This window comes from Antennarius striatus, chromosome 19 (assembly GCF_040054535.1).
Source record: "Antennarius striatus isolate MH-2024 chromosome 19, ASM4005453v1, whole genome shotgun sequence".
NCBI lineage: Eukaryota > Metazoa > Chordata > Actinopteri > Lophiiformes > Antennariidae > Antennarius > Antennarius striatus.
In genome coordinates, this window is record NC_090794.1 from 15,956,524 (window position 1) to 15,982,547 (window position 26,024).

General features: G+C 43.1%; 1 protein-coding gene across 1 annotated transcript in view; it reads right to left on the reverse strand.

The window, feature by feature from the left end:
- The window catches only part of syne1a (spectrin repeat containing, nuclear envelope 1a), a 125,260-nt gene that overhangs the window by 52,136 nt on the left and 47,100 nt on the right, over positions 1-26,024 (reverse strand). The window contains 20 exon segments of the mRNA XM_068343403.1: positions 3,075-3,245; positions 5,305-5,460; positions 6,143-6,460; positions 6,677-6,841; positions 7,039-7,182; positions 8,332-8,485; positions 8,686-8,858; positions 9,016-9,180; positions 10,024-10,179; positions 11,340-11,483; positions 11,606-11,788; positions 13,848-14,025; positions 16,945-17,081; positions 18,701-19,060; positions 20,247-20,411; positions 20,485-20,794; positions 23,812-23,984; positions 24,207-24,486; positions 24,948-25,109; positions 25,196-25,401. Coding sequence (XP_068199504.1) covers positions 3,075-3,245; positions 5,305-5,460; positions 6,143-6,460; positions 6,677-6,841; positions 7,039-7,182; positions 8,332-8,485; positions 8,686-8,858; positions 9,016-9,180; positions 10,024-10,179; positions 11,340-11,483; positions 11,606-11,788; positions 13,848-14,025; positions 16,945-17,081; positions 18,701-19,060; positions 20,247-20,411; positions 20,485-20,794; positions 23,812-23,984; positions 24,207-24,486; positions 24,948-25,109; positions 25,196-25,401 — 3,900 coding nt within the window.

A 26,024-nucleotide genomic window follows, 5' to 3' on the forward strand; every position in this document is an offset into this window, starting at 1 on the left:
TGGAACGAATTAGGGCATTTGCATGGAAAACACATCTCTACTTAAGTAATTTTCTACTTACGTAATTTCTTCCGGAACCAATTAATTTCGTAAGTAGAGGTACCACTGTATACATATGTTATAGGCACCAAAATACCATCAAGAAGAGAGACATATACACAGGTGAGTTTGTGAAAACAGGAAAATTCTGCTTCTGTACAAGAAATGTGGTGCAGATTTTTGAGGATGAAGAAACCCTTCAACCAATTCTTCTTCCTTGACACTGAGGTTAGCATTCGTACACACCTTCAAAGATTTCTTTGTCCTTCACCTATATGGTAACCCCAGACCCCCAGACCAGCCTGTCAGTGTGTGTGTGAGAGGCTTTGAACCCATCAGGTAGCATCACACCTGCATGGCAGGCTGCGAAGAAGACTTGGAAGTCATGGTGTGGAGACACCACTGTGAATATTATGAAAGGAGGACCCAATTATGAGGGCCCTTAACAGGCAGCAGTAGCTGCAGGGGTTTCCAGGGCAACAACAGCACACATCTCTACATCTCTCTCACACACTCATACACAACACAAATACTCACACATTCACGCACGCACGCACGCACGCACACACACACACACACACACACACAAAATTCCACTTGATGAGATGCTATCTAGCTTTCATCATTGGTCTATTATTGCTTGAGTAGAAAGTGGCTTCATACTGAAACAAACCCAGACCTCCAGCTAATAGAAGCAGACCTGCTTCTGTTCACGTTTGCTGCTTAATATGAATTTACAGGCATGTCCATCAGTCCCTTAATGATGCAGTGTCTCTGCTTCAGGACCTTAATAGAAAACACTCAATACATCAAATCAACTCCGTGTGGTTATCATGTGAGCTAAAACAAGATGTTTTAAAGTAAATTACATTGAGGCGCTTCTGTATGGCTCATTATTCAATCAGCTCTGAACATATTCCTGACACTGAGACTCTTTTATTATCAACAATACTGTGGAACCACACACTGAATCTGATTTTTGTCGAATGCAATGGACTAACAAGAAACACAACATAAACCTTTTTTCTATGATTCATCATGAATTATTTACAAATTATTTTCAATTCAACAGTTTGGTGTTACCTTTGTGATGAAATCCCCTTTTCCAATAGCAGACACGTGGAGAACACTGAATATCAATACAAAGGATGGTCTTTGTGCTGTAAATTATCATGTACCAAGTCAGCCCCAATTATCTATTCCAAGTGCATCCGCTCAATATGATGAGCACTAAGGACTGTGTTTCTTATTCTGTATTCATTCTCAGGCCCAATTATCTACAGCAATACATGTGCTGTGACACTGACAACCATGTTCATCAGTTATGTGAGCCGCTAACAGCTGGATGACTTGACAAAGGTGATCTGTGAATACTAAATGCTCTGCAGTGACCTGCAGCGCAGAAGAAGAACAATCATATTTTATTTTGGGCAGAGATCTTGTTCAAGCATTAAAATGACATAACCATTTTTCTTTCTTCTGCATGTTTTCCCTGTATGTCATTTTTAATATCTTCAAAATGGAATTAAAAGGTTAAAATGTGATGAATATATTAATCTAAAACACAGAAATAGATTAAAACTTCTGAGGCCATGGAGACAGAGGTTGCCTTCTGAAAAAGATGTCTTAGCATTATATTTAATACAAAAACACCACCTTTTAGAGCTTGTGGGGAAGTCGATGCTCATTTCTAGCAAACAAGGGCTGCCTCCACCATGACTGCCATAGAATTGCTGCTTCTACAGTATAAGATGAAGTGTAAACCTAACCAATGGCCCTTGACACAGTTATTGATGACTGGTCTTTGTGTCAATGCTTAATCATCCCAACACACTGTAAGCCCTGTAGCTCTCGCTCCTGGAGAATGAGCAAGTGATGAGGTTCTCCTCTGTTATCTGCAGTCCTGGAAGAACACATGTGGTGACAGCATGTCTTCAGTCTCTATGCAGAGACGCAGCATCGATCCCAGACTGGGATTACTGTAGAGCCCACACCAGATGATGCATTGCAAATGTTTGCATGTGTGTGTGTGTGTGTGTGTGTGAGGATGACAAAGAGAAATTAAATCCCCTGCCACATACAGAAAGGCAAAGGACAAGAAAAATATCACGGATTCATGGGTTTGAGAGTTTTCTGCAGCTTGTTAGCTTGTCCTCTGAATTGGTTGTGTGATATGAAGCGAGTGGTGGAGCGAGGAGTGTGTATGTGTGTGTGTGTGTGTGTGTGTGTGTGTGTGTGTGTGTGTGAAACGTGAAGCAGTAAGGGCACTGCATCAATTAGTGCGACTGTGCTGATAGGATCCTGACACCGGCACTTCTTTATCCTCTGCTTCACAGTGGGAAGCCTCTCCCTGCTACCAAGCTTCCTCTAAAGTGGAACACATTTAGTCTTTATATGGAGCTGATCGATACACACACGCACACACACACACACACACACACACACACACACACACACACACACACACACACACACACACACACACACACACACACACACACACACACACACAAAATCCTGTACACACATGATCTGAACTGCGCCCAATAGATGATTCGCTGCTAATATTATTTCTGTGATAGTTAATGCATACCCAAAAGTTTGTCTTTCCTATACCTCAGTCTAGAACACCTTCAAATGGTTCTACTTCCTGTAGATTGAACGCTGTAGCTTTACAGGTTGTTCAAGCATATTTTGCTAACACAGCACATTGTAGCCGTCAGAGGAATCTGAATGATTTAAATCACTGGCAGGTAACATATGTTCCTTGTAAGAAACTGAGATTGCGGAAGACGTTTTAATAGAATTTTATGCTGGCATTCACAGCAAACAGCACTCTTGCTAACTCATCAATTTAGCATAATAATCCCCAGCATCTGTGCTGATTTCCTTCAGCCTGTTCAGGCAAGGATTCAATGCTGTACTGCATCTTATAAATTCACTGGCAAACTCAAGTTCAGAAATATGACTGGAAATTTAAGCCATCCAACCGCTCAAGCAAATTAGAGTTGGGATTAAGGTAAAAAGATAAATACCTCAAGTTTCCTCATCTTACTCTCTATGACAGTGTGGTCCAGAGGTTCGGAGCTGTCAGTTAAGGTGGTGAAGCTTTTCTGAGTGGCGCTGAGCCAGTCAGTGAAGGACATGCAGAGGTTCTCCGCCTCCTTGATGCTCCTCAGCTCGTCCTGCAGCTGCTTGATGATGTCCTGAAACAGCAGTAGGGAAATTATATTAGCAAGGAACACATTCTAAACAAAAACAACCTTTAATACAATTAGAGGATATTATTGATGGAAATTTCTTAACAGTGATTTATTCATTTTCTATAACTGTGTGGAGCTAGAAGGTTGCGAGAGCCTCTCCCTGCTGACATTGGGTGTGAGATGGCATACACCCTGGAGAAGTCACTAGTTCAGCACAAGACCTCATAGAAACTCACCCCTATGGTGAATTTAGGAACTCTATGTCATCTATATTACATGTAGCCAGTGGTGGGGGGAAGCTGGAGAAGCTGAAGGGGATCCACACAAACACACAAACTCCACACAGATAAGACCCAGGTCTTCAAGTGATTTTAAACCCAGAACCATCTTTTTAGCAAAAAAACCCTTCAGAATGGTTGTTTCTTTTTTTTTTTTGTTGTGCAACAATTTACTGAAAAACAGCTTTTAATAAAATGTTGTCATATTGGCAAGAAATGGTAGCAGATAGCACATTTTGCTGAATATATACAATATGTATTACCATTTTTTATTAATGCTGGAATCTATTCATCTAAAATCCACACGATAACTGGAAACTGCCCTATCCTGCAGTTCTAACATTATGTGAACTGAGTGAACATCAACGTGAATGACTTTACTTAAGAACAGGCGCTTTGTTTGATAGAATTGTTAAACGGTGATTGTAGTTTGTCAGGGGAGAATCCAGCAAACGCACGTCTCTCCTGAGGAGTGATTCGTCCCACCAAGGACCAAACTCTTTGATCAGACATCAAAACATAAAAAGATCTGCTCCCCTGCCTCACGAATCAGAGCGTCAAACGCTTGAAGTGGACGGGAGCTTTATGTTTTTGACGTTTTATCCACTTGGCTGAGATCTGGACTCGGAAACATAAGAATGGAGAGGGCTTCGTGCAGGTTTGACACATTACTCACTCAACTTGCAAATCATGTAGGGAGAGACTCCAATTAGCTTATAGTGCTGAGTGCACACCTTTTCTGACTAGACAGAGGCAGCAGCTTCTCATCTCACACCCATATGGGCCCCACTTCACACTGTTTAATTACAGGCATCTATGTATAAGAGGGATGTTATGTGTCTCTATGCCCTGGCATGACGGTGAGCACACACGTGCTTGAGTAAATTTAGATAGTGGAAAGAAGATGTGTGTGTAACACAGACAAAGAAACAAAGTGAAGAAGAGGGGAGGAGACACACACAAACAGAAACCCGGATGTGTTACTGTAGGTGTAAAAATCAATGAAGTGCATGAAAAGCATTTCCACTGCCAGTGCTGGGTGTGAGATTGCTTTCTGTAGCGTTTAATAACAGTCTCAGCCCCAAATGAGAGAAGCTTCATTGATTTTCTTTTAGTCCAACCCCGGAAAAGCCAACAAATAGAGAGGCTGGATCTCAGAATGCGGAGCTGCCCTCACGGGCATGACTTTCAAAGCTGCTTCGATGAGGCGTGGTTGAAACAACAAACTCTCACAGGAGTCAAGTGAACAGTGAGAGAATAACCAGGTGTGAACGGCCCTGTGGATAAAGCTCCCAACGGAGAAGAACATAGCTTCTTTACTAATGACTGAGATGCAAAAACAAAGAAATGGCTGATCCTTATTGTTGGTGTAATTTCATCAGGACAGGAGAAGATTTCTGGAACATATTTCTTGTAGTTAGAAATATTGTAAATGAGGTATTCAAACTGAGTATACAGTCATAATGAAGTAGTTCTGAATGAGAACTGATGCCTTCTACACTCAAAGGATTTAGAAATGCAGCACTGTGTTCAAATACAAATTTACATGGGTAAGAATAACAATCCCTATTTTTTTTCTTCTTAACTTGTGATGATTATCTTAATTTAATCAGCAGTAATAATAAAACTAAATGTACAGCAGCTTGAGAGTCATCCTTTTATGTTACATCAATTGTGAATCTCCATTCATATCTAAACCAACACACTTCTGCTTTTAAAGGTGGAAGAACCTTGAGACTGGTCAGACCTGATGTCTGTCCCGTGAGCGGTGGCGAGTGCCTCACCTGTACGCTAAGCAGCAGGGAATGGTAGCGAGCAGTCAGCTGGGTTGTCGTGATACTAACACGGCTGCTGATATAGGTTTCCTCCAGAACCTGCTGGGCCAGAGAGGAGAGGCCATCAACCTCTCCCTGCTGTGCAAGAACCGCCTTGAGACAACCCTGAGGTAATTAGAGGAAACACAAAACAGGCAAAAATTGTCACAATTTAATTGTACTTTTGTTAAAAAAAAGTTACAAATACGAGCAAAATGAAAAGCAGTAGCTCTGTCTCTGTGTGTGTGTGTGTGTGTGTGTGTGTGTGTGTGTGTGTGTGTGTGTGTGTGTGTGTGTGTGTGTGTGTGTGTGTGTGTGTGTGTGTGTGTGTGTGTGATCTTTGAATGAAGGGAAGGAAAATACTGAGACAGACATCCGGGTACAGGATGAAAGAGGTAGAAAGGTGAAACAGGTAGAAAGAATGCTCCAAAGGGATGAAACCCAGCTGGGAAATATTCTGTCCTGTGCTGTTTTCCTTCAAATTCTCAAACATGCTGTGGCTGTAGAGTTTTATGTTTTAAATGTACTGTAATATAAACCCTTTTAAACAAACATATCAATTAATCAGATGAAATGAAATGAAAATACTTTTCAAATAACTTTACAGGCCACAATAAAGTCAAATTTCATTTCTGATTTTATGACTATTAATATATGCAAATAGACAAATTTTAAAAAAATTAGGAGTCAAATACAATCACAGAACATTGTTGTGAATAATACCCAGCGTCATCTTCAATTTGAGTTGAAAATTAAAATGAATGTTTTGAGCAAGTATGTGAACCAAACTCATTCTGTTCTCTCTGACCTGGAGGTTTTTCAGCTGGGTTTCTTTCACGCCTCTGTCCGAACTCCGATGATGTCTGACGCTCGCCACCTTCTCCATGTCCTCCAGCCAACGGGTGAGACTCAGGAACCTTTGGTCCATCTGCTTCAGTCGTGTCAGAGTGGAACTCAGCAGGGTTCGCGTCTCATCCAGACGTTCTTGGTAGGACCCCCACTCCCGCTGGGCGGTGTCCAGCGCCCGGTCCTCTATCTGGGGTACGCCCCACGGGATGACCCTCTCTCTGCTGGTCAGCACAGAGGAGAGCAGAGCCTGGCCGTCGGAGCAGCGCTCTTGAAGAAGCTGAATAACAGACAAACATGGTGACTGAAAGATTTGAAAGTATCTGTTTATCAAAGACCCAACATGTCCATGACCTTGTTAAAATTCTGTTACAGCCTCCAGCAAGGTGTGATGACAGTTGTGTGGAGAAAAGTGCACACTGATGTTAGAACACTTTCTGTCACATTATGTGTTCATAACAATTACCTTATACAAAATACCCCACAGTATTAATACCTGCAACTGCTGCAGCGTCTTCTCTAACACATCCACGTTTCCCTCTGGATGAGACAAGGAGGCCAGAGAAGCCTGTTCCTGCTCCAGCCAGTCCTCAAACAGATGCAGTGCCCTCTGATACTCCTGATGGACCAGCACCAGCCCTCTGGCCTTACTGACAGCGTTCTGCACGAACGTGGGGTTGAAAAGGTGGTTTGTGACATACTGATATACGTAGTTTAAGCATCATCATATGTTATTAAATGTTCCACATAATGCTCACTGAGATTCATAAAATCACATGACTTTGGCGCTCACAGCAGCGTCCTCAAAGCAGTCATTTATTACTCACACGCCTGCATTAGAAAACGGTCTCTCCGTACCTTGGCCATTTCTGTGAGGGTGTTGTATCTTGTCTGCAGCTGCTGCACCTCCTGCTGGGTGGTGTAGTGTTCAGTCATACCAGACTCCTTTGTGGCGATGGTCTCCAGAGGACTGCTGTGACTCAGTACTTCTTCATAGAGGAGCTGGAATGAAAGAAGTTCAGAGTATTTCCACAGATAAAACCTGAAATCAAGCTCTCCTCAAAATAGCAAAGGGGCACATCATGCTCAATGTAATCGAGGATATATACATACTAAAAAAAGCAAAGCAGTCTGGCTTTTGAGGCTAGTTTTTCTTAGCTAGATGCTCTACAGATTAGATTAGATTATTATTATTTTAATATAATAATATACAATATAATAATAATAATATATACAATAATAATAATAATAACAATAATAATAACAATAATAATAAATATATTAATTTATTCAGTCATCTTCAGATTACCACCGCTATACCCGCCGCAGCGGGTCATGGGGAGCCGGAGCCTATCTCGACGGCATAGGGCATGAGGCGGGGGACACTCCGGGCATGACGCCAGTGCACCGCGGAGCCACACACAAAGACATACAACCATGTACACATACACTCATTCCTACGGGCAATTTGGAACGGCCAATCAACCTGAAGCACATGCTTTTGGAGGTGGGAGGAAGCCGGAGAACCCGGAGAGAACCCACGCAGACACTGGGAGAGCATGCGAACTCCGCACAGAGCGGGACTCGAACCCGGGTCCGCTGTGTTGTGAGGCAGCAGCGCTAACCACTGCGCCACCGTGCTGCCTATTAATTAACTAATTAATTAATTAATTAAATAATTATTATTATAATAATAATACAATAATATATACACAGTATTTTCCGCGCTATAAGGCGCACTGGACTATAAGGCGCACCTTCAATGAATGGCGTATTTTAAAACTTTTTTTCACATACAAGGTGCACTCAATTATAAGGTGCATCTGATTATAAGGCGCACCTTCAATGAACGGCCTATTTTAAATCTGTTTTTCATATATAAGGCAAACTGGATTACAAGGAGCACTTTCGGTTTTTGAGAAAATTAAAGGCTTTTAGGTGCGCCTTATAGTGCGGAAAATACTGTATATATAGTAGTATAGTATAGTAATAATATATAACATAAAATAATAACAATTAGATTAGATGCTATACTTTTTCTGTGTTTTGCATACTCACTGTGCTGTGTGTAGTGCGATGGAGAAGTTAATTTCCCTCACTGAACCTCCTTAAGAGATCAATAAAGTTCTACTCCACTCTACTCTACAGTACCTTTGTCTTTCCCAGGTTGGCCGTCTTGTCTCTCATCTCAGAGTATTGTCTGTCAGAGCTGCTGAGTGTCTCCTCCACCCGCTCCATCCACAGCACAAACTGACCCACGTCCTCCTGATAGCTGGTCCACTGAGACAAGGCGCCCTCCAGCTGGCTGTTGCAGACACACAGCAATGTTAGCACATGGAAAAATCACAGCACAAACACAACAAGCTCATGCATTCTAATCTAATAGACCATGTAACCTTTGAGCCAACTGATATCTATCAGGTAAAACTAGACAATTGCCAGAACCACTTATTGATTGGCAAACGAGTTATTAACGATCACAAATGATTGATTAATGATCACAACCTTTTACACTGAATGGAGGCAGAGAGCAATGAGTCCCATGAGTCTTTCAAGTCCTGGATCTGTTTGCGGATAACTGGGACCCCCTCCGCTGAGGTGTTCCTTTGGACTGCCTCTCCCCGTGTCAGCAGCATCTTCAGCTGGATCTCCCTCTCCTGTCGAGCAGCCAGAAGAGCCTGCAGCCAGAGGCATACAGTCACTATCTTAAGTTTCAGGTTTGCTCCATTAGTTTGCATTTTTACACCATTTAAGGAGGGACTAATCTTCCAGCTGATCATCAACATTTATTGCTTTTATGCCATATTAACAAAAAGCACTCTTGTGTCTCCTTACTTCCAGCTGTAACATGCGGTCCTCTAACACCCCCTTGTCGGTGGTTGTGGAGATGCAGGTGTTGAGGACCCTCTGAGCTTCACACACCCAGTCCTGCAGCTCTTTGTGGCCCTGAGAGAAGAGGTGGTGCTCCCCTACGATACGCTCAATCCTGGAGGCCTTGTCCTGAAGAGATCAGAGCACATATCTGGAAACACGCTCCTTAGATCTTGTTTTTCTCAGCTTTCCCTGTTTAAGGTGCAAAACAGCATCTTCTTATATTGCTGTTGTTGCTTTTCATAGATCAATCATGTTTCTCCTAAAATTCTTCCCTGGAGACTCTGCCTCCCACACATTAAAAAATAAAGCTCTCAGTTTGCAGCGGTTCATCCTTTAACATCTCTGTAACTGGAGACTGGAGAAAGGCAAAGCTAAAATAACAATCTTCAAGTGTCAATTTAAATGATTTTATTCCTGTTTCCATGTCTAGCAGGGAAGAAAACCTAAAAATAGCCTTCTGCTAGCAAGCTGCCAAACAAAATGAACCTTATTCATCACTGTGGGTGCTCTCTCGTCATCCTGATGCAGGAGAATGGTAATGTAAGGTCAGTGTCATTTGTTGTACCCTGTATCAAATGAATCATGAAAGTGTGACCGATCTGATGGGAGCTCCAGAAAGGTCAGATTCAAACCACTGACATGGATCAGCTCTGGAAATTAGAGCTGCATCAGAGGTGAGCTTCACAGCCTTGGCCTTTCCTGGCACCTTTTGGAGGTGAAAGATCATTTACTGCGCTCGAGAAAATTGCTACAGGTTTTTGGCCAAACAAGATGATTACAGCAACAATAACTTAGAGCAACTCATAACGCAGTAAATAACAGACGATGGTAAGTAAACACCATTTCTGTTACATGAATCAAGCAAGACACATTCAAGCATGCTGAAGTGATTCTCAGGCAGAAGCACACAATACACCAAGGGGGTAACAGGAGAGGTGTGGCGGGGTAACAAGGTGGGAGCGGTGTTACCTTGGTTAGGTTGCTGAGGGCTAGGTACTGTGCTGAGAGCTGGGACACGCGGTGGACAAAGCCCTTGCCAGCTGCCTGTCCCTCCCAGAGATCGTGGGCTCTCTCTTTGAGCCTGCTAAGCTCTGCCTCCTGACCGGTCATCTCCTCCAGTATGCACTGGGCCAAGATAAAGCAGCAGACAAGGATCGAGGTGGAGACAGGAGAATGAAGGAGTGGTGGGTAAGCGCAGACAGAAGGCGACAGAACAAATGGAGCATATTGGAAAGGTTTGTGTGGAAGCAGCGTGAAATTTTGAGTCAAGGGCAAAATGAAATGGAATGATATGCAAGCAAAGACAGAAAAGGGAGGTGTGAGCGGCACGGGGGAAGGAGACGAAGAAGACAGGAACAACAGGAACGTATCAGTATACATGGATGAAGACAAGGGAGGAGAACATCATAAAAAACAGCATCAGCAGTTTTTTGTCTCGATGATCTTTTTTAATAGAAACGCTGTTATTTGCGGAGACACGGCACAGAACAGTCACGAGACAGGCGTGATAACGCACTGACAAGGTGGGGGGGGGGTCACACATGGAAAGGTAAGGAGGGTTTCACAAACTACAGGTTCAGACACTCGAAGCCTGCCTGTATTGTTTCAGACTCGAGGTGCTGGGGGAGATGTGTAATTGCTTGCAGGACCAGACAAAAGGCGACAGTAAATACAAAAATAGCAACAACGATAAGGGAAGCGCTACGAGATGGGTTTGATATGGTTTTTTTCCTTTGTCAGTTTTATCTTTTTAATGCTTTGTGCCTCTCTTCCTCTTTTTTGTCTCTGCCAGACACAGCAGAGGCTCTTATCACATCCTGAAAAGGGCCTTTTAGCCATGCAGCACTTCAACTGTGACAGAGTGAGAATTAATTAGATTTCTGGACTTTTCTTCTGACTATTGTGTCAGGACGCTACTCTATTTTGATCCAGTGGTGCTCAACAAATGTAATTAGGTCCCTCTCTTCTTCCAAATGATTTCAGATTGGACGTTAGGGACGCATATCTGATGGAGAGCTACAAATATTCAGTATCCTTGGAAAATCTACTCAATATTTAATTAATGGTGTAATTCAATTTAACAGAAAGGAGGTTCTTCAATGCTGATGTATTACACACTGTATTGCTTGTGAAGCGGTTAAAAAACACAGTAAAACTCACGAATGACCAGTAGAATTATAGAAGTAAAAGTAAGGAACACCGTGAGCGCTGACTAGATTAACCATCACAGACTCATGTGTAACTTCAGGAGGAAGACTTGTGACTCCAGGAAAGCTGTGCAGTACCTTCAGCTTGCTGAGCTCCTGCTTCTTAGCGGTGAGGTCGTGCAGCCGAGCGATGCTCTCCTGAACTCTGACCTCTGCACCGTTCAGCCAGTCCTGCAGGGGCTCAGCGCTGGCCTCAAACGCCGTCATCTGAGACTGCAGGTTCTGGACAGACAATTCAGCTTATTTTATAAAATAACAGCCACTTATATATCCACTTATCAAATGTGGGTTCACTGAGGGTAAACGCCGCATCGCCGTGACAGCAGCATCCAAACAGAACTGACCTTGAGTACCTCTTCCCTGAGGTGCAGGTTATTCATCAGGGTTTTCCAGTCTTCTCTGGCATTCGCCACCTTGGCCTTGATTCCCTCCACCCTGTCTTTGGACACCACCGCCATCAGCAGCTCCCCACTGGTTCCCACTGTACTCAGCCTGGCCTGGCCATGCTCCCTGTCACTCAGGAACTCCTGTGGGGATACACAGCCAAAGACAAAGAAACTGTGACTATTTAACACACACAAAAAAACACACACACAGTCCTCTTGCAGTCTCTCTTCACACTAACAAAAGCTGTAATTAAACCAAGTCGTTAATTCCATATGAGTGTTTGACCCAGGGAGGAGCACAGATAAGGAAAGTCAGTGGGCCTGAGATGTGTAGGTTTTTACATAGCTCCTCCATAACTGCACACACATACACTCACACTCTCCCACACCCTCCCCTCCCTCGCAGTTGAGCCGATGACAGTAGCGCAGCAGGAACCACTCCACCATCTGTGCAGTCAGCACATCACTTAGACATACAACAGTTTCCTACACACACACACACACACACACACACACACACACACACACACACACACACACACACACACACACACACACACACACACACACACACACACACACACACACACAGCACAGTAAATCCACACATCACACACTCAACATAGCGTCTGCCTCTCTTTCTCTTCTCCCTCCTGTTTCTTCTGTTCATTCATTCATTGTTTTTTTTCACACTTACTCCCACTTTCTCCTGTCAGTGTAACCATATCCCACCAATTAAGCGTGACACCGTGGATGCCCCTGCCCCTCCCACACTGCCCCTCCTGGAGGTCAGCCATGTGGAAACATTGTTCCACATTCCTCATCAAGTCAATAATAAATAATACATAACCAACTCTTCCTCCAGCCTTTAGTGCTGTATACTGTATATGACAATCTATTCATCCTCTGTAAAACTCCTAAACACCACGTCCCCTGTTTCAGATAGAAAAATTCCACCTTCAAGTATTACCACTTCTGAATTCCAGCTTTGTTTAATTAAATAACTCCACTTCCACATGCACTAGCCACCCTGGAAAAAACCTATAATACAGTATTAAAATTGCCATGCTAATTCCTTAATAATAATCTAATGGTACACACGCTCATGTGTCTGAGAGGTAATTAACTGTCTGGTGCAGGGATGCGTGGAGGTCGACGTCAACCGACGAGCGCCTGACTCTTGGCCAGTGCCCTGGGGTTCTCTGGAAAGGCTGCCAGAACGTTACTCCTGCCAGATTCACAGAAGGAGACGCAGCGAATTCTCAAAAACAGAGACGCTCAGATATTTTGAAGAAAACGGCACAGAGAGCCCGTTGTGGAGCCTTCTCCCATCCCTCTGGACTCTGAGCCCACTTTTAACTTATCAGGCTTCTGGTGGGTCCTGCCTCTGCAACAAACTCACCAGGGGACACTCAACAGTCAGCATATCAGTACTGGACTCCGCTGGAGGAGTCACCCATGGAAACATCAATTGATTCTTTATTATGAGATGGGTTTCAGTTTTCTTTGTGACAGAAAACTGCTCTGAGAAAGCATTATGTAGCAGCAGTAATTTGTAATTACCGACTGTGGTTTTTGAGTGTAACAACCTTATGGTGATTCAGAGTGACAGCCTGAACACACAAAGACACACAACACACAAAGACTCATGATGAGAGGGTTGATGATAACATTTCCGGCTGCATAATTCATAGCGTGGCTGTTTTATAGAAGTAAATAAATTACCCTCATCTTCAATATCATCCACAACTACCTCTAATAGCTCCAGTGGCAGCTTTTGTGTTAACAGCCAATAGTGTAAGGCTATATATGGTCATGCTGGGTGGTGAGCCTCTTGCATGAGAGCATAAATGAGTATTATTATGTCTCCTGCAACAAAACTAAATTATTAAAAATTTAGGTCTTTTTCCGGAGGGTGGATGGAAGTAATATTCAGTGACATTCAAATAAATAGCAATTCTATTCTTATCCATTCCTGAGTAATAAAACAAAATATAATTCAATCTGTGTATTTGCTGTGTCTGGTCCATCTCTCCAGTGCATAGGAGGTGATTCACTCCTTATTTCATAAAGCAATAAAGACACGTGTCGTTTCAATATTATAACAACTTCACCATGACCAATGAGTGTGCCAATGATGTTTTTATAACCTGACAGATATCAGTTATGGTAAATGTGAGCTGACAAATGGATCTCTTACTTGGATCCTCTGCAGAGCGGTGGAAGCTTCGCTGATGCTCTGAGGCACGTCAAAACACTTTGAGGTGCTGATCTTAGCGTTGACCAACCACTGCTGGAAGTCTCTCAGGGCTGCTCGAAATCTCTGCTCCAGCAAGCGCTCCTTAGTTTGACATTCCCTGGATGCGCGTAAGCTGAGGCTGGGAGAAAGACAAAGATTTTAATATATAGAGCATCTTGAGAGAAGAACAAAGAAAGATGGAACTGTACTGTTTACCGTCTACTGCCTATGATCTCATCAATAAAGAGGATGCATGTACAGCACTGTCTCCACACAACTGTGAAGGAAGGATGAGAAACAGGCAGGTGGAGACATGACAAAGTGGGTGAAGTGGAAGGAATGAGCATTGAGGGCAAACAGAGAGACTGGGGGATGGTCACAGGGTCTGAAATGTGGGGTTGAGTGGGAGCATATGAGGGGGACAAGAGTTCACTGAGATATGAAGATGGAGAAGACATGGCAGACATACATATGAGTGGTTACGATGAAGAATGGCGATATATTAAATTGACATATTGATTTTTTTTTTTCTGTTGTGGACAGAGTCATGTAGTATAGCAACTGATAACAGTATCCAGTTTCTGTTACTAGGGGCAAAAATAGAAGCAAAACACAAGATGAAGAAGCATTTCATCCTGGGAATATTTGTCCTCATTCAGCCATTATCCGTTCAAATCTATCTGATCAGACTGATTCAGGTTTTATTTGCATTAAGTTCAGTCCTTACCTTCTAATTCTCTGCCAGAAGTCGAACAGGTATGAAATGTATTTCGCCCTTAGCTTGAATCAAACTTTTCCTATTATCTAACATTGTTGAAGATATCTCAGATAGTATGAACACACAATCTAACCAGCTTTGTAAGACAGTCTATATCACACCTTTCAATCAAAGTGGAATATATATTTGAAATCCATTCCATAAAGAGCTATTTTTGACAAAAGGAATGAAAGTGAGATCATGTGCAACAACATGAAGTCAGGTGTCACAGTCAGTATCCTTCATTCCTACGTTCTTTGGTAAACATTCATGGCGACTTCAGGATGGTGTAGGTAAAGGAAATATTATGGAAAAGCTGGCAAACAAGAACTAAATTTCTGATGGACCTTAATAATCTTTAACAACTCTGCTCAACTAAATTATTAAAATATAGGACAATGCTTGTTTGCTACCAACACAACTCATGCACCTCATGAATACATAAGTATACAGTAAAACTTAATTTAGGTGGACTTGAGATAAAAATAAAACCTTAATTATAAGAACATTTGCATTTAAGACCATAAAATCAAACTGTTTATAAAATTGAATGTAGATTAAGTTTAAAAATGACTAAAACATCAAACAGTGGGTGAAGGTGAAAGAGGTGAGAGTGGACAAAGTGGTGGATGACAGCAGGGAAACAAGGTGCACAGCTGTTTAAGCTGTCAAGAGAGGCATGAAAAAACAAGGCATAATCACACACATACACACACACACACACACACACACACACACACACACACACACACACACACACACACACACACACACACACATTGACACACACGCACACATATATATGCATGCATACAAACATGCCCGTAATACCCTTGAGTTTTAATGATGTGATAAGGGCGTGGAAGGTTAACACAGTTGGGATAAAATGAGTGCAGAAGAAACACTTTTTTCTGCTGTCACAGACAAAATCCAGCCTGTTCTATGAGGAGGATGGGGGAAAACTGCCTTCCTCTTCCTTTCATATTTTCTCTCCATTGCTCTCCTTGCTCTTGTTTCAGCATGGCTTAATGCTGGGCAAGTGGAAAGCGGACACAGGCCAAGCCCATCGCAGAATAAAAAGGCCAAGTGATTGAGGAAAGGTGGTCTCAAAAACTGCCTATGAGCAACCACAAATCAATTACCTGCTAAAGGATGTGGAACAAGCCAACCTACCTGTGGTCATCAAACAGCCAAATGTTACTCACAGCACTTTCACACATCCCTGCAAAATCTGCGTTTTGCATTTGTGAAAATGCTGTCGATAATTCTGATAACTGTGAAAGTCTGTGCTTGTGTGTACACATTGAATATGTATGCCTATGTGTGTGTGTGTGTGTGTGTGTGTGTGTGTGTGTGTGTGTGTGTGTGTGTGTGTGTGTGTGTGTGTGCATTCTCTGTACAAAGAGTTGTTTATTTAGAAAGGCATTGCACGACATCTTCACAAACAAGTGTGAAATGAGCACACGCTTAATTGTGGGCTGAAATGAAGGTAATTAGAGCTCAGTAAATAGACGGAGGAATACAACGTATCAGCATGGAAAAAAATCCATCCTAATGTTTGTGATTTCAGTCGAATCACTCTCAGCCAGTCATGAAATTAAACTGTGGAAACACAAAAAACAAATGCAAGCGGAGATGGAGACTGTCACGTCACGTAGCGACGACTAGTGATGTCATTCTTCACCTTAACCTGACTTAGACGTGTTCACACGCACGCACGCACGCACGCACGCACACACACACACACACACACACACACACACACACACACACACACACACACACACACACACACACACACACACACACACACACACACACACACACACAGTTCAGAAATATGGGGGCTGTTTTGGAGGGAGAACTCCAAATTCGCTGTGTTATGGAACGAATGAGTGCTTTAAATGCGACCTGTTTGGTGCGTGTTTCAAATTGTTTGCATGCAAGATGCTCAACAAAAGATTTGTTAAAATATTTAACTCTCTACTTGAATATTATGACAAAATATTCAGTTAGACAATTGAGTAAATACATATAACATCATTTCCTTGTTATGTAAATTTCTCAGTTTAGGATCAATAAATTTTATCTTATTTTATACAAATCATCTATCCTCTAGTGTTATTAATTTCACGACACCAATTACATGAGTAAAAAAATGTTTACGTATTTATTATATTTATACAACACGGTAAAATAACATCAATCAATTAACGCCCATAAAAAAGTTATCCCTCTGTCTTAGCCACTTAATGACAATATGCACAGAAGTGTTTGTTAAGGTACAGTGACTGGTCTCACCTGTTGTGCTGTTTGATCACCGTGGTGACGCGGTCTGGTTGTGAGCCCAGGTCTCTTGAGTACAGCACCAGTTCATTCAACTGGCCTTTCAACCTCTCAGCCATCGGCTCGGCGCTCTGCAAGCCCTCCAAAATATCCTGAACGACATGAAACACCAGCTAGGTCAAGAGTATGTGTGTGTGTCTGTGTCTGTACTTGTGTGTGTGTGTGTGTGTGTGTGTGTGTGTGTGTGTGTTAGTAGATGTGTGTAAGCTGGGTGTCAAACAAGACAAGCACCCTACTGATCAGCATGACACCCTTCGATAGCGTACTATCGCACTCTTGTTCACACCCTGGATTGGTCCATTCTGCTCTTCTCACCAAGTCAGACATGCACACACACACATACACTAACACACACACACACACAGGGACACACACACACACTAACACACATACTCACAGTGTTGCTTGTACAATAGCATGTCTGTTCTTCATGAAGTGTCAGGAAGGAGCTGTGGATCCCGTTCTCCTGCTCTCCGTTAACATGCTTCACATTCTCGACTCATGAAATCCTGTCCCATGAAAAATGTACCAGCTCCCTCTCCACCACTTCACTACGCTCTCTCTCTCTCTCTGACGTATTACTAATAAACAAACCTCCCTCCCTCCCTCCCTGTTCTTGTGGACCCGTTGCTCCTCTTCTCCTTCCCTCCTCCAACGTTCTACTACTTTCTCTTTGCTCTTCTCTCCTCCTCCCTACTCATCGCGCTCAATCCCTCTCTCACATATTTCGTCCCTCCCTCTCCCTCTCTCTCTCTATCCCTGTGGAATTCAGACGTCAGCCCTCACAGATGCAGGACTGGCTCAAACGCGCACAAACGAGCGCGTGACGAAGACGAGGCTCGATACAGGAAACAGGCTGGAGGAGGAGAGAGAGGAGCGGAGGAGGGAAAGACTCCTCCTCTGCTCCTTGACAGCCCCAAATTGAGAAAAGCTGGAGAAAGGCATGGCTGAAGTAGCCCAGGGAGGAGTGTAAGGGGTTACTGGCAAGCCTCTAACAATACAGAGAAACTGTCATCCTGTAAACATCCTGCAGAGATTAGAAATATAGCAGCAGGGGAGGTAAGGAGCAGGAGCCTCACAGAAGCGACCCCTGCAGCTGAGATATCAGGAGCGACAGACAGCATCGAGTTCTTCGGTTCAAACCGTCAGAACCCAGAAAGGAGAAAGTGGAAGGGTTGGACAGGGGGAGTGTTTGGGAAGATAGTGGGAAATCTAAACACAAACAAAAGGAGGGGGGTGGGGGAGGCGGGGGCCTAGGGGGGAGAACTGAATGTAGAGGAAACAAGAGGAAGTGATGGGATTGGAGCTGCTTCGTCATCACAGTAAAGCTGATTTAAAAACTAATCTGTTTTTAGGATTTACAAATAAAATGGATAATTACTGACGGAGAGAGCTGAATGAAGGAATGTGTGTGTGTGTGTGTGTGTGTGTGTGTGTGTGTGTGTGTGTGTGTGTGTGTGTGTGTGTGTGTGTGTGTGTGTGTGTGTGTGTGTGTGTGTGTGCATACTTTCCATTAAACCATAGTACCGTAATCGACTTCTCTGACAATGACTTGGTGCTGAGCAGCAGATGCCCTCAGCTTGAACGCATCAGTCCATAAACCCAAATCTCATCTGATTAAAACTAATTTCTTCTTTTGTTATTTTTGTTAATCAACTATTGTGAACTATTCTTGAGCATTAACAACAGTCAATCATTTAGTTTAATGTACCTTAGCCAACTGCCACCCCTCCACTGCGTCCTCGCTATTGCCCCGCCCCTCAGCGTTGAACAGCTCCTGGCTCCACCTCCTCAGCTGTTCGTCCATCTCCTTCAAATCGTCCTCCAACCGGGTGGTAAGCCGCTCGTATTCCTCCTCTGCGGCCACAGTGGTGGCCAGGGCCCCCTCCAGGCCGTCTCTGGCCCTCAGGGCAGCTCCCTCCCACTGCTCCAGGGCCTGAGATAGCGCCCCCAGCTGTCGGTCCATGGCCTCACAGCCACCTGCTGCCGTGTGCTCTGCGGCGGACAACGTGCTCCGACGGACGCGGCTGAGGCGCTCCCGGCCCTCCAGTAGCTGACACTCCACACGCTCCTGAACATACGTATGAGGGGGCGGGCAGGAGACAAAGTTGCTACGGAAACTGGCCACGAATGCTGCAACCTACAGGAGTGCATTTGATTCTATTTTAAGCTTTTGTTGGTTTGATGTTTTCTGCTCCATCAGTTTCTTTCTCTCTGTCTCTCTTCCTCTTATTTTGATTGTGCAGCATTTTTCCTGATGTCCAGCATTTTCCTTTACTAACAGTACTCTCTGTTACTGATTTGTCTGCCTCCATCTCCATCCCTCTCCACCTTTTTCTCTCCTTCTGTGTGAAAAGCACTTGAAGGAAAAAGTAAACACTTGACTGTGATGTGATAGCAGCGAGCTGATGCAGGGAATACAAAGGAAAACGGCATCTGATGATTTTATGATTTTAGACTATGAACAGGTATGTAAAATGGTACCACCAGCATGTGTGTACAACAAATTAACTGAGATCCTGTTCCATAATCTGTCAGTGAGAATCCAAACCCAATCAAAAACTGTTCATTAATTTCTTCTCTGTGTGGATTGCAAAACAGGGAAAAAAGCCTCTCGTGCATACTAGACCAACTCACTGCTGGTAAAATCAGCCAGCAGAGATGGAGGTATTTTAGGAAGATATGTAAAACAAACCAATCCCAGTTTTCACAGTGCATAGTTTGTCCTTCTTCGCAGCAGGAGTCCATAAAGATAAAACAGATTCATGTCAGTTGTCTTAGCAACTGAAAATGCACACATTACCTTTCTTCAACAAACATCTAATAGTACCTGATTCAAAATCATGCTGTATGTATTTATGTAGTATATTAACTCTGATCCCAAAACCACATTAAAATTACAGTGGAAAAAAACTGTTGATAATTGTGTGAAAATAAAAGCTAGTGAGGCTAACTGAAAGGCTTGAAAAGGCTCGAGTGTGCAGAAGCACATTTGGTTTTTTAAATAAATTTCAGATTTTTCTAATGCAAAATGTTTATTATGACAATAATGTCAATGAAATCAAGTAATGGTACACCTATACCCTTCACTCAGCATAATAGGCCTGTCACCTGTCACAAGTGGCCCACTATTATCTTTCATTGTACAAATCGGGGGTTTTTTTCTAAAGGATTTGTCCAGTTGTCAAATCTTGACAGAACTGCATGAAAAGAGAACAAAAGCAGAGTTTGTTTTGTACGTTGACGCTTTTGCTTACCCTCACTTCTGACAGCTTCTTTTTGATGGCGGCAGAGTCTCCTGATGCATCAGACCAGTGCTGTAGCTCTTCTCCAGCAGTCAGCAGCCAATCAGTGAGCTCCCTGACAGCCTCCAGGTACTCTTGGTGTTCCAACACAACGGACTGTGCCAGACGCACTCGCTCCTAAAGGCATAAACAATTATTTACTCTCAGTTACTTTCCTTTTTGAAATGCTTAGCTTCCGTACACACTGTACCTCCACCAGGGCTGTGAGCTCATCAAACTGCTCCTGAAGTCGGGTGCGTGCTCCGTGGCTGAAGCTGCCATCACCTGTCTTCTTGAACAGCTCTCTGGCTTTTTCTTCCAGACTGCACAGCGCCACCTGGTGGTCTTCCAGATCAGTCAGGAGGGTTCGTAGTCTATCCAGATGGGCAGCCTTTTCTCGGGGCCCCGGCTGAGGGACGAGGGGGGCACACACCTCCCGCTCTACAGCCTCCATCCAGCACCTTAGCTGAGCGGCGGTGTCCAGGTACCCTCCCCACTGTGAGACGGTCCACTCTAAACGACTGGAAGACAGCAGATTTATAGATGGGATTTATACTTCAATACTGTTCCACCAGACTGAGTTTACTACATTTACCAAATCAAGGGTGTGTAAATATGTAGAAATTTATGTTCAGTTAAGAGAAATTTTAGTAAAAAGCAAAACAGGTTTCTACTTAATAAGTTAATGACTTGTTAAAAATCATTTGGTAATTCAGTTAATTTAAATTGGATTATCTTGGCTGGTTAAACCTGTACATATAAACTCAAGAGAAAACTATTACATTTTAATTGGTTATTAAATATCAGTTAGTAAAACTGGTTTACAACCGTTACGAATTTTTATCGGGTAGTTCAAGTATACATGAATGCAGACACACACAAAAACAATATTCCTTGCCATCTGGTACCCTTGGATGTTCAAATAATGCCAATATCCACACACACACACACACACACACACACACACACACACACACACACACACACACACACACACACACACACACACACACACCCTTCCTCCTGTTATCCTGCTTTCCATAAAATGCAAATACACTCCATGTGTGACCCACTCTGCCATTCACCATTTCATCCCTAATGAGATAAATTTATTTAGGAGAGGCGATGACCGGTCAATTAAACACGCACACACCACACACACACACACACACACACACACACACACACACACACACACACACACACACACACACGCACGCACGCACGCACGCACGCACGCACGCACACACCAAATGATGCATGCCCTCAAACACATTAAAAAACAGACTGAATCGTACACATCAATCAGAGTTACCAAATGGGACAAATGCTTCTCATTAGATGTTTAACCTAATGGTAATTAATGACCGGATATGTCAATCTATCACAGTGACAAGAACCTGTTACGAAGAAGGGGTAGGGGAGTCAGCTGAGTCACCTTTACCAGATTGAGAGGTGATGCTTTTTATGGCAATTTAAAAAGCAAATATCCATAATGGTTAGATGAAGAAAAGAAGAAAAGATAGTTCACTGTAGCCTGTTTGCAATAAAAAAAACAGAATGCATGTAGTCCCAAAGATATGTGCCACCATATCCCAGAGTTCATGTCACCTCCAGAAAGTAGTTAACTCCTAGGATGCGCTTCAAGAAAAATGTGTGCATCTTAACATGGCGTTTGTGCATCCCGAAAGTAATAACAGAATATACAGTAGAAGCATATGCACGGATTGAGTTTTGCCAATAGTACAATATAAAAACTAAACAAACTTTTATTTTAATGTTTTTATTAATAACATAACTGTTGAAGTAAAAAGAAAAAAAAGCGCAAAATTATATATTAGTTAGTCATTGGTAGTCATAAAAAAAACCCTGTTTTTTTATTCATTGTCACTTGCTTTTTTTCCAACTTTTGCATCTTTTTCGGTGGCATGGTGATCAATCAATCATTCATTCATTCATCTTCCAACCCGCTTAATCCGCTAACGCAGGTCGCAGGGGAGCCGGTGCCTATCCCGGCAGTCTCAGGGCGTGAGGCGGGGGACACTCCGGTGTACCGCGGAGCCACATAGAAACAAACAATTACTCACACACACACTCATTCATTCCTACGGTCAATTTGGGACCAGCCAATCGACCTGAAGTGCATGCTTTTGGAGGTGGGAGGAAGCTGGAGAACCCGGAGAGAACCCACGGAGACACAGGGAGAGCGTGCGAACTCCGCACAGAGCGGGACTCGAACCCGGTTCCACCGTATTGTGAGGCGGCAGCGCTAACCACTGCGCCACCGTGCCGCCATCAATCAATCAACCTTTATTTGTATAGCGCTTAATCGCATCAGCACACATATCAAAGCCCTTTAACAGATAGGCTAACCCAACAGGATGCTTATGCTTGCTCTGGAGGGTCTAACTAACTCCTTGCTCTCACTTGCTCTCATGCTGCCACTTGGTCGATTTTATTAAGGCAGAATCACACGTGTGAGTCTTGTGACAAGAAGCTCGCGTGAGATAAAAACATGATGGCGATTTCCGGGTTCAAAATTTAAGTGGACAAATTAAAAAAATTGTGAATATTTTTGTTGAATGTGAAGTGCATTTAAAGCTTGTGTCCCAGGAACACTGTCTGACAATTATGCTTTCCCGTCAAAAAATGTGCGTCAAATACGCGAGGATGCACGCAAATCAGAACACTGATATCCAACTACTATAGTGCCCCTTTCTGCCACAACCCCCATCGACCAGCGCTACTGTGTTCGCGCATCTCCAACACCTGTTTCCTACATCCTGTTCTTGTACGTGTCTCTGTGAGCATCTAGAGCTTCAGGCTTTGTACCCCCTTGGAAACTTTACTGTTTATCTTGGTTGAAAAAACAAAGGCTAGTGGTACTGGTACCAGCAAAAAGCATAAGGCAAATAATACTAGTGGTAAAGAAATGCAAGGATCTCTGTTATGGCAACTCTGACCAACAATAACTCCTTCCTTCCTGTCGTTCCTCCTTAACCAGTACTCCTCCAGTATTTTTTTTGCACCACGGACCAGTTGGACATCACAGACCTTCTTTTGATGTGCGGTGGATAAATTCAACAAAATTAATATCCTACAACCAGCAACAAGTTCTGTATTCTTTCTATGCAACGTACAAACATTTAAGTTTACCATCAACCTATAAGAACCAATTTTGTTCGTGGGTTGAGGACTACCTGTATTAACTGAAGGCAGAACCACTTATTAGATTTAAAAAGTATTAATGGTTTTTAAGTCACAGGTGAGGACTAAGTCGGGCCGGACACTAGACCTCCATGTCTTCATGGCATCCAAAAATGAGTACTAAGTAGTACTGAAACATCTCCAGTCAAACAGCTCCTGAATTTGACCCAGCTCCTGTATTTGACCCATTTCAAACCGGTGTTGTGCAACTGATTGAGTTAACCATTCAGTGTGCTGAGATATCAAAATATTAAATACAGCAATTTGTTAAAAATGATTTGTCCAATGAAAAACATCCCATAATATTTTTTGAACAAAGTGAGTGTTCTACCTGTGGCAGCTCATGGCAGTTACAAGCAGCGTGGCCCAGGCGTCCTCCACTTCCTGTAGCTGAGAGTGGACCACTTCCTGTCCGGTGGCGCCATAGCCTCGTAGGGCGAGCTCACCCTTACCCATGACCATATTTAGCTTGACTTCACCCTCCCCCTTCAAAAGCAGGATGTCCTGAGCAAACAATGGAAGGTCAGCGTTAGCTGTGTTAGCTGGGTCAGAATTTATATGAATACTTTCTCGAGCTGACATCACCCTCTAGTGTTCACTACAAAAGCAAAGCCTGTAAAAATCTCAACTTACCTTTGCTTACTCTTAATTTTATAAATATTCTAAACATTGAATATTTTATTATGTACATAAAAAGAAATATAGCACGTAAAATTTCCCACTCACTTGCACAGTCTCCAGTCTCTGCTCAAGCTGCTCTTTGGTTCCCATAGTGCTGTCTACAGTACCCAGTCTCTCCTGGATCTCCTCGAGCCAGGCCCAAACTCCTTGGAGGGACTCTCCAAAGGCCTGGCTCTCCTGGCAATGTCGCAGCTTCTCCCTGACTCGCTTTAACAGAGTCTGGTGCTCCATCTGGAGCTGGGCTGTCACTGTGACCTCGCCTCCTGACCCCCGTACTGCTTCAGACAGAAGCTGGGCCTCTTTGCACAGACTTTCAATAGATTCGCTTTAAAGAAACAATAAAATGCTAATGTTTATAATACATTAAAATCTCACACTATGAAATCTCTGAGACAATGCTTCACATACCCATATACAGTAATCCCTCGCTTATTCTCGCTTCAAGATACACGGCTTCACTACATCGCGGATTTTTTTTTTTAGTCGGTGGTCACGTGATACTGTAAGCGCATTCTATTGGCTGACAGCATCCGCGTGTGTGCTGCATGTATTAAAGAAACACTTTTCTTTAATGTAAAAATGTTTTAAACAGTCTACAAGAGTTTGGGACAAAGTAATACACATATAAGGTCGTTTAATATCACTATGGGAGGGTTCATAAATGTTTAAATTACTGTAAATATTAAAATAAATAGATTGTCGTTATATCGCGGGATGAAATTTTTTGCGGGTGGTCTTGGAACGCATTAACTGCGAGTAACGAGGGATTACTGTATTCATACACACCTTTGTTCAAGTATGTCCTTATGAAGGGTTTCCATCCTGTCCAGCTCTTCTGTGACATCTGAAGCTTTCTGCTGGCTGTCTGTCTCAGGAGCACATTCAGCATTGAGCCTGAGATCCATCTGCTTCAGCTTTTCCTTTACACCCTCCACAGATCCGTTAAAGCTGGGTTAGAGGGGGGATGCAGGAGGAGAGATTAAGCATATTTTAATTTAACTCAGATTCCCTTGCATGCACACCTTACGGCTTACTGTTTCAGAAGGTCAATGGTCTCCTCCAGATCTTGCTGGCTCTCAGAACAGCTGTCCAGGTAGTTCCTCCACTCTTTCTGACAGCAAGAGAGATTCTCCTGGACCTGCGCTGCTCCAGTATTTGGCAGGTGGAGTCGCAGCCTCTCAGCTTCCTCACAAACCTGGGAGAGATGGGCCTCTCCTGCTGGCGTTTGCTCAACTATAACCTGGAATGTAGGAGTAGTAATAATTTGACAGTCAAAGCGTTCTGACTTAGACTTAATGACTAGTTCATCCTGAAAGGGGATTTTTCAAATAAATCTGCCGATATGTTTAAATGACTGACCAAAGGTTTGGAGCGTATCCAGTGGAACAACTCAACCAGAAAAAAGAACATGGCTTCAAAATAATCCTTTAGGGAAAATCTGATCATGGGCTAAAAGTGCTTTTTACTGCTACTCACAGAACACACAGAAAGCATCCCGACACACAATGGTACAAGGAGGTGTGTTGTTGTAGTTAATTTAGGCTCTTAAAACCAGCCTCTAATAGGGCCTTAAATTCCACTTTAAACTTCTCTACCTTAAGTTAGACTTGTGTTTATCTTTACACAAAAGTGGTTTTACTCTCAAACATGAAGGATACCCTCTATAGGAATCCTTTCTGTAAACTCTTCAAACACTCAGAGGAAAATTTTCAGTCTGAGTGGAAAAAGATTAATTAATTTTAGAGTTTTGAACTGCCAGGCAGGAGGCCTAGAGGAAGACCAAAGAGGAGGTTTATGGATGTAATGAGGGAGGACATGAAAGTATTTGGTGTGAGTGAAGAGGAGGCAAAGGACAGTGTTAGA